The sequence below is a fragment of the Lipotes vexillifer genome, unplaced genomic scaffold (genome assembly GCF_000442215.2).
Source record: "Lipotes vexillifer unplaced genomic scaffold, Lipotes_vexillifer_v1.1 scaffold440, whole genome shotgun sequence".
Taxonomy (NCBI): Eukaryota; Metazoa; Chordata; class Mammalia; order Artiodactyla; family Lipotidae; genus Lipotes; species Lipotes vexillifer.
This window is the reverse complement of record NW_006778543.1, coordinates 3,915,364-3,925,650: the sequence shown is the minus strand read 5'-3', so window position 1 is coordinate 3,925,650 and position 10,287 is coordinate 3,915,364. Positions and strand designations below refer to the sequence as shown.

At 35.5% G+C, this 10,287-nt stretch overlaps 1 protein-coding gene across 1 annotated transcript in view; it reads right to left on the bottom strand.

Annotated features, from left to right (window-relative positions):
• Positions 1-10,287, bottom strand: part of RAD21 (RAD21 cohesin complex component) — a 28,023-nt gene that overhangs the window by 17,052 nt on the left and 684 nt on the right. The window contains exon 2 of the mRNA XM_007451681.1: positions 4,082-4,256. Coding sequence (XP_007451743.1) covers positions 4,082-4,225 — 144 coding nt within the window. The 5' untranslated portion in view covers positions 4,226-4,256. The remainder of the gene's footprint in view (positions 1-4,081; positions 4,257-10,287) is intronic.

Below are 10,287 nucleotides of genomic sequence, written 5' to 3'. Positions count from 1 at the left end.
TTGGATGACATCTTTGAACGGCTGAACCAATCCTAGATCTTCCTATTTCTAAACTTCTAGTTAAATAAGACTGTTAATTTCCTTATTGTTTAAGCCACTTTTCACTGCGTTTTTATTACCTGACTGGAAAGCATACTAACTGATAAAGGATAATGGTATCCATCTTTCTTCACAAGAAAATACATTCCTCAGCCTGTATTTTATCAAGGTAGATCTTGATCAGTGCCTACGGGGGATCCAGTATGTGGGATGAGACAGAGTAGTTGGGAAAAGAATGAGAGAAGTAAATACCCAATCTAAATAGAATGATTCAAAATTCCTCTGGTTATAATAAGAATTTTTTTTTTAAAGAACAATAAAACATGAGCTCAACTTTACCAGATTGTTTTCCAGATCACACCATAAAAACATCAAATTTTTAAGTAGCAAAGAAAGCTGTTAAATATTTGCTTAAAGTTTAAATTATGCTTGGTACACTATGTTACTTATAACTTACAATGTGTTGTTTTATTTAATATGGGTACTCTCTATAGCAGTCTAGAATCCTATTTACAATAACTCTCAGGCTCTATATTTATGGTCACATCTCACAACAGCATAAATTATGAAGTTTAGTGTTATAAATTCTTAAGTATCTAAAACTGTAATAAATTTATAACTAAATCTAGGACTCATCTGATGATAAATCCCTGATATGAAAAATAATACCCAATTAAAATACTGCTCCTAATGGAAAATGAGAATCTCCCTTTATGGTGTAGTCTTTGGAAATTTAAAATTACTGCTGACTGCACCTTCACCTAAGAAAAAAGGAGGGAAAAAACCCCCAATCTTGGCATGCCATTATCTTGTCCAGAATTAGCAACTTTTAAAAGGTGGTGTTTAAACAAAAACATGGAGATACAGTAGTGGTTACCTTAGGAGAAGGGGATGGGGGAAAGGCAAAACGGCTAAAGGGGATCAACTGTATGGTAATGGATGGACACTGAATTTTTGGTGGTGAGATGAGCACACTGTGGGGTATACAGAAATAGAAATATAAAACCTATATAATGTTATAAATCAACGTTACCTCAAAGTAAATTTCTTAAAAATGCAGATAATAAAGTAGTCACCTCATTAAATAAAAAGGTGGTGTTTGGGCCAAGTCTTTCTTTCTGGATTAGTTTGGTGCAGTTTAGTCCCGGAATACGTAAAATGAGGTGTGGCATTTTTGCTGTTGAACTAGCTCACGTTAGGAGTGGGGTATAATCAAGAACACAGGCGACACATCCAAGGAAAACTATGATCTGCAGGGATTTAAGAGGGGCTGTTCCAAGCAGAGATGGAGAGGGGAAGCGGGGAGAGAGAACGCATGCAGCTGCAAGGAGCAATTTGTCTGCCACTTGTTCTAAACGACTAAACCAACATTTCACCACAAGAACTGCACAACAAGAGCAGACATTAGAAATTTTCAGGTCAGTTCACCCTGTGGAGATATCTATTGTGATATATTCTATCACAATAAAACAAAATCAATCAATCAAATAAAAACACACTTAGAAATGGTTTTTAAAGTTGTAGTGTCCCCAATGGGGTACAAAGTACTCTGCACACATCATGAAAAAGTTTGTTATCCTTTTAAGCCAAATCACCCTCAATACTTGCTTATGGATGTTAAAGATTAGCCACACATATCAATTTCAAGAAAAGAGTTCCATTTCTCCCTTCTCCATTCACCTAACTCAGTAAACATACCTATAAAAAGAAAACATCATCTTCTCAAACAATTCGACCAGGAGTGCACACTGGTGCAATTTCCCCACAGAGCGAATTGTTAATGCACATCAGAAATCTTAAAATAAGTATACCACCTGCTCCAATAATTATATTCCTAAACATCAACATCAAGGAAAGACACAGAACAAAAGATTTTACAAGTAACAGTTACTAAACGGCTGTTTTTTAAAAAGAGGAAAACAAAAACTTGTAATCCTACCACCTAGAGAAACCTTTAGTAATATTTTAATATGCCTTCTAGGCTTTTATATATGCATAAACACAATTTTTCTTTTTGTGTGCATGTGTACACAAAAAACTGTATTATATTGTTTTGTAATGAGCCTGCAGCCAGGAAAAGCTCTGCTCATAGCATTATCATAATTTTTAATGGTTGCATTATACAGACCAGAGGAATTAAATTCAAAAAATTTGGAAAAAATATGGATTATTTCCCTCCCTCCCAAAAGAAGCTGGTAAAATAAATCATACACAATCAAAATGATAAATTTCAGGCCCATAATCCTTTATATGAAGTCCTAGGGGCCAAACGTGTTTTGGAATTCAGAGCTTTTTGAATATGATAAAGGTAATGCAGTGCACACGCCGTTTATTAAAACATTCCCAAGAGTGTCTGCAGCAGCTCCCCATAACCATACACATTAGTATTTCTACAGTGAATTTATGAAAACACAAATGACCTCACTTCAATTTTGGTCAAGTTGTGTTTCTGGGTTTTTTTGTGTATTTAAGTTCCGTGGGTAAGAGACTATAACAATGTACAATGCAATCATTAAAAATGATGGCAGAGTTATGAACAGAGCTTTTCCTGAATGCAGTCCTGTTACAAAACTTACAATGCAGTTTTTTTATACATGCATAAAAAAGGAGGAAAATTACATGTATAACACATGCACCCATAAAGTCTAGAAGACATAGCAAAATACTAAAGGTTTCTCTAGGTGGCAGAACTACAGGTCACTTATTTTCCCGTTTGTAAAGTTGCCTAATTAGTATTGTCTTAGAAATAACATAATAGAAACATCTTTAACACCAATAAATTCTACACTGTAACTCTAAAACCAGTTGAATTTCCATATACAGATAGAAATTTTATAATTTACTCTAATTCCAAATACAAACTTTCACTTCTCTCCTGTGAAACATTTATTTTCCCAGATAACTTTTCTGAACAAGTCTCTGCTACATCCCAGCTTTATTCCTGGGATCCCCTTGCTCCTTCAGCAGTAAAGTACTACTCTTATTTAACACACTATACCAGCATTGTCCAAACTGTTACTTCTAAGAGGAGCTCCCAATGCTGATCCAGGGAGCTGCAATCTGGAATGTTTTCAAAATAGGAAAATTGGTACCTGTATGTGTGTATGCCTATGCATAAATACAAAGCCCAGGAAAGGACCTTTGAAACACAGATGTGATATATGTGTGTGTGTGTGTGTGTGTGTGTGTGTGTGTGTGTGTGAGAGAGAGAGACTATATAAAAATTATATTCAAGGACTATACCTTTGAGATTAGCCCTTCATACATTTTTAAAGTCAACCTGTCTGTTCCTCAATGAAATGCTCATGATGTTAGTAGCTATAATTGTGACTGTTTGTTTGAATGGTCTTTCCTTGGCAACACAAAAAACACATAGTAAGTCATACTATTTGTGAAATACAAGGGTGGAAACCACTGTTTCAGAAGTTCAGAGGATATCAATAAAATCTCCTCTAGAAACAGAGTAGTAAGCAAGGCAGATAAGGTAAGGACATTCATGAGGCTTCCATTCTAGGGGAACACAGTAATTAAATATTTAAGGAAAGATGGCCAAGTACAAAAGTTCTACGATGGGAAAAAGTTCTGGTATCTTCAAGAAACAGGCAAGTAGGCCTGTGAACCTGAGGTGGAGCAAGTGTTCTGGATACTATTTGCTACGTGGATAAAGTATCAATAGTTAGATCTGGCCCCTGCAACATTTTCTAATTAATGGGTCCTTATTTTGAAAACTTTGTAAAGTCCTCAATCAGAATATCTATACACATATTTAATATAAAAAACATCTAGAAAGTTAAATATAAACTATTTGGGTACTGCCCGACCATGCTTATCTGCCATTAAAAGAGGCAAATGAAGATATCTCTGTACTCAACAGAATTTTTAAAGAGAAGGGAGTATCAAATTGAAACTCTGGCTAATCTATGGATTTTCTTTACCTCCAATATACATTGGTGCCTACCTAAGAAGCTGTTTTTATAGAATTCTATTTCACACATCAATGAACAATCAACAAAGTGAATAAAAACATCAACATCAAACATACCTTCGGTGAGATGATACTCTCCACACTGCTCTCTAAATTACACTCAAACACATGGGCTTTGGTTAGCTTCTTATCCCAGTGGGCCGCTAGCCAAATTTTGGCCAGAGGCCCTCTTTTACTGAGGACAAAATGTGCGTAGAACATTGTTCTGGTTGACTATGAAACAGGAGGAAACCTGAAGGGGACAAAAAGTTAATGCAAACAACACCACATGAGAACTGAATTATTTATCAAGACATACAAGAAACCTGAAAATAAGTCTCCTATTCTTCTAAATATGAAAACTATGAAAGGCTTGAGTGAAGTATAGTATGCATATAAAAAACAATCTGTTGTTTAATTTTGAGAAGGTTAAGAAAAGATCCCCCAAATGCTAAGCTGAAAGGAAAGGGGACAAGTCAGGTCACTTCCACACCCTACTGTCATCTTAAAATAAAAGTGCTAGTTTGTTTGTTTTCCTTTAAGTAAAAACTGTCTTCAGAAAACTCTTCTTTTTGAAGTTCTATCAAGTGTTAATTCCATTCCTATCCTGATTACTAACTGTAAAAATAAGTCTGCTTCTGGCCAAAAGCCAGAAAATATATTCTTCATGACAAGAAAAGAATGTCCAAGAAGAAAAACACTCAGGCGCAGATATTAATCAATGAGGAAATTTCCATGTTTAGAACCCCGTTAAAAATGGAGATTCTTAGCTAAATGCATTATATAATAATTGCTACCTCATGACAAGCATTTCATATTTCACCAAGCAGATAAGTAAGTGGGTTGGCCCCATTTTACAGGTAAGCAGTTTAGAAAAGCTGAGCCTTAAAAAGATGAAGCATTGTATAGTTTTCTATACATTCTATACATTGTATAGTTTTCTCAACTCAGGAATCTGAAAAGCACTTGATTACTAAATTCAGGACAATGATACAGTATACAATTTAACTCATGACTGAAATAGTCTTAGTAGAAACACAAGTATGTTATTCTTTTATTTTCCTTTTAGTAAGCGAATGTATTAATAGCTAAGAAAAAAAAAGGCAGCCTGCAAAACTCCAGCTTGGAGAGCATGTGAACGGTGTAAAAAGATAATTTCCCTTATATCATGTATTTTCCCTTTTCCACAGAAAACTTTAGAAAATCTATCTTGCCAACTGAATTTTTTCTAAAATGTCCGTAACACTAAAAAAAAGGTAGGTCATGCTTTTACAGAAAGAAACTCAAGCACACCCAAAACACATGAAAACTAATTAAAATTTAAAAACTTTTAAAACTTATGTCACACCTATCCCTTGCTCCCTACCATTCCTAAGTCCTGGCAACCACCGCTCTGTTCTTTACTCAAATTTTATCATTTTGAGAATGTTATATAAATGGAATCATACAGTATGTGACTTTTTGGAACAGCTTCTTGGATTCTGCATCATGATACAAATTCATCCAAGTGTTTGTTGCATGTCTTAACAGTATATTCCCTTTCACTGCTGAGCAGCATTCCATGGGGGTGGTTATAGTACCACAATTTGCTTAGCCATTTACCTATTGAAGGACATTCGGTTGTTTCCAGTTTTTGGCTATTTCAAATAAAGCTGCTGTAAATAGTAGTGTACACAGACTTGGTGAATGTTAATTTTTCATTTTTCCAAGACAAATGTTCTGCGGTGTTATTGGACAGCATGGTAAGTTTTCCTTTAGCTTTTAAAGAAACTTTAACACTGCTCCTATCAAAACTCTAATGAGGTTTTTTAATAGCTACTGACAAGATTTTTCTAAAACCCATAAGGGAAGGCGAAAGACCCAGAATAGCTAAAAGTATTTTGAAAAAGAAAAATAAAGTGGGAAGAATCAGTCTACCCAATTTTAAGACTTATTACATAGCTACAACAGTCAATACTGTGTGAAGAGAAAGATACACAGATCAATCACAGATCAGTGGAGCAGAGAACCCAGAAATAGATTCACACAATTAAGTCCAACTGATTTTTCACAAAGATGCAGAAGCAATTCAAAGGAGGAAGGTAGTCTTTTAGTCTTTGACAAATGGCGCTTGAGTGATCAGACATCACCCATAGGCCAAAAAAAAAAAAAAAAGACCTCAACCCAAACCTCACACATTATATAAAAATTAAGTCAAAATAAATCACAGGCTTAAATGTAAAACTATAAAATTTTAAGGAGAAAACCACACGGGAACACCTTTGATACCTAAAGCTTGGTAAGAATTTTTAGACATTGTACCAAAAACATGTCCTATAAAGGAAAAGAACCTAACACGAAGGAACCCACTGAGGATGCAAAGACAAGACAGAAGATGGGAAAAAATATTTGCAAACCACATATCTGAAAAGGACCTGGATCCAGAATATATAAAGAACTCTCAAAACTAAAGAGTTAAAAAAGAAGAAAAAATCCAACTAGAAATGGGACACACACACACACAAAAAAGGACATTTCAAGGAAGAGACTATACCGATGGCAAATTAAAAACGAGAAAGATGCTCAGCATCACTAGTCATTAGGAAAATGCAAATTAAGACCCAATAAGATATCACTGCACACCTCTTATAGGAGCTAAAATAAAACATAATGGCACCAGGAAGCAAATGCTGGTGGGGATACAGAGACGCTGCATTTCTCATACACTGCTATTGGGAATGCAAAATTTCTTTTGAATTAGCTTAAGAAAAAAGATCCAGAGTAAGTTAACTCGAATTTTCATTATTTTACAAAGGGACTGTAAATTTTAAACAAGAAGTTAGCTTATTGTACTTTCAATTAAAAACTATGCTCATTCTTTCCAATAAGGTACAGAAAATACATACATATTAGTTAATGTATCCCAGGCAAGAGATTTTATGCCTGTCAAAAATGTTTGGGAGGGTGGTGCAAGAGTAATTCAGTCAGGTTTGCCTCATCTCCAGTTTCCATTACTTAATGGAATTTTCAATCTCTGAACCAGATGCTTCCAGGGGATCATTAATTCACACTAGGAAAACTTTCTCTGAAGAAAAAAATAAAATAGGCTTCATCAACTGCCTAATGATGTGAACTTTTTCTCTCAAATGTGGAGTTAAGAAAAGAATACTAAGGAATACTAAACTGGGAAGAATTCGGATCAAATACTCTAAGGTAAAAGCATTAAATAACAACACCTCAAGTGCACCTTCTATTCCACTTAGCAGATCAAAACTTGCCTCCTATAATCAAAGAGAGCCTCCTATGTTGCAGTGCTTCTACTTCAAGCCTTAAAGTTTGTTAGCATAAAAATTAAGCTGCCTCTACAGCGTTATAAATATAATCTACAGGATTTTGTAGAAATCCAATATAGCTGTGTGTTCTCAGAAACACAATCACTGTCATACACAATAAGCTGCAAGCATCACTACAGAAGATAGTCATGTTCCAAATAAGTAAAAAAAACTCTTACTATTTAGCTCCTAGAATACTCCCTGCTGCGTGTCAACTACTAAATAAGTGTTTAATGAATAAGGAAATGAAATACACCAAGTGATTTCATAATTGATACATGTAAAAAATTCTGGAAATTTTAGAAATTGAAACTGGCATGTCTCAACAGGTGTCAGCAGTTCATGGCCAGCACTTCAGCTGTTAGTCAAGAGTACCATGCCTAAAATATCCCAGCTATGCCCAGGCAGAGATTCCTAAACGGATGCTTTCTTGGCATTGGATGGGGAGTAACTAAAGCAGAGTGGTGCTAAAATTAATCTGGGCAACAATTAGCAAGAGGAAATCACCTTAATAACTAAAGGAAGCCTGATGTACAGCAGTGGATCAACTATTGGCTTGTACCTAAATAAGATTTAGAGTGTTATCATTGTTGCCTTTTAAACCATTTTTTTCCCCTTAGTAATACCAAACCTTTAACCAATCTTTAAAGAAGATTGGTTGAAAGTTTTACAGATCCTAAATTTTGCTAATTCTTTACAAAAGATCTTAGCAGAAAGTCTGCATTTGGTCAAAAAGCATAGCTTACCAATTTCATGACTGCTCAATCAATTTTTTTCTAAAGCAGCAAACAACTTTTAAAAATTGATGCTAAAAAGTAACTTAAATCTGATGTGAAATGACAGACTGATAATTTAGAACATATTCAGGAACGCAAAAACGGCAATTTCTTTAAGATGTTTCTAAAAAACCAAAGTCAAATTACAGCTCATGTTTCTACAATGATGTTAAATCATTATAATATTTCACTCATCTGTTAAAAAGCAGGGCAGGATACTGGTTGCATAAATTGGTATGACCTCTTTGAAGGGCAATGTGGCAACATCTCATACTTTCCAGCAAGAAACTGCACTTCCAGTAATAAACCAAAAGTATACTTGAGGATGTATAACAACAATTTTAAAAGAAAAACAAAAACTTACTAAGGTCTAAGTATTTTATGTGTCCATCCTCTTCATGATAGTCTTAGAAGATAAATACTGGCCCGTTTTACAAACCAGGAGAAAGAGAAAAGGAGAGGATAAGGAATGTGGCAAAGGTCACCAGCATTTAATGCAAGTGGAACTTGAACTTCAGAGCCCACAAGTCTAACTAAACACTATGTTGCCTTGCCAGCATGACTTTTAATAGCAAAGTATTAGAAATAACCTACCTAGCCCTTAATAAGTGACTTTTAGCAAATTAATACAATCATACAATAGAATTCCCATGCACTCTTAAACAATGATAAAAGAGAGCTCTCTCTATACATGTATACAAACATGCACTTGCATGAGCAAAAAATATCTATGGAGTGCAAATAAAACTGACGACACCGGTCACCTTTGGAACCTGGGTCCAGTGAGAAAGTGAGGACTACCCTTCTGTACTGTTGGGCTTTTTTTCTTTTTTAACTTATGGCATACACAAACATCATCTATTCAAAGTAAAAACAATTATTTTGGGAGTGCTTTGCCAGTAACTAGCATGTTAAGCTGCTTAATCTGTGTAGTTCACTTTTCCTAACTATAAAAAACTGGAAGGTAGAAATTCAGTGGTTACTAACCTCAGAAAAATCAACATCGAACTCAGATAAGAATGGAACCATCTCTTTGGGGGTGCTTGGGGAGTGTCTCAGGGACAGAAGGTATTTCCAACCCTGCACCCTAGAGCTCCCCTCCCTTTTGATACTAATGTTTTTTGAAGAAGAGTTTTACAATCAGACAGTCCTAGGTTCAAACTCAGCTCCCTCCACAGTTGTTTTGTAAGGGTTAAAAGTGAATTAACATCTGAGTCTTAGCCTTCTCATCTATAAAATGGGGATGTTTCCCGAACAGTATTATGAGAATTAAACAGAACATTGTACCCAACACAATGCCACTACAGATACAAATAGTTACTTTGGAAAAAAAATATCCCACAGAGCACATACCAGCTATCATGATCATGCCTAACAATTCTGACGTCACAACATTTAAACAAAAAACACAAAATCTTCATTTCTGATATTAGAAATTTCCCTTCTGTACCAAACTATAAAAGATAAAACTTCTCAGAATCTTTGTTCCAATAAATAGGAACTCACCAGGAAAGAAATTCTCATCCTTAAGAAAAGTTAATCCTAGACTGTACTAATGTGCTGCCTCTATAAACACAAGAAAAGTTAAAGCTATGCTCTATCAATGTAATTCTGACTTGTATATAAAAAGGCACTATGTCCACTGAGTTATGCACTGCTGTCACCTCATCTACAAACTGGTAATAATTTAATCATTGGGTATGGCATACATCCTGATCAACGCCTTTTTAAAAGTAACTGATTAGTTGCTTCCAACATGAAACAAAGCAATTTAATAACTCTACAACTTAGGAAAGCTTCTCCAGCCTGTCTTCAACATTCCGCACAACCACACAGCTCCCTGGCATTTACATTCGTTGGAAGAAAATGGGAATCTGTTTCTGGAATTCAATGATCATTGTAAACAATATACGGAGAGCAGATGTTAACTTTCGCTTGCAAAGGGAAGCCGATGCACAGTAGCCTTTACCAGAAACCCTTAAAAACTCAAGCGCGCTTTTGAACACTGAAAGCCTAACAAATCGTAAGGTGGCCAAACCCTCCAGCGTTTCCCTCTTTCAAATTTGAAGAAGGCCGCTAAGTCTGGCAGCAGCACAGCTCGACAGTGTCACCCCACACTATCACAGCAGATGATTCTCAAAGGCTTTCTCAGCGAGGAAAGAGACACCAGGCATTTGTCAGAAACGCCCCCCACCCC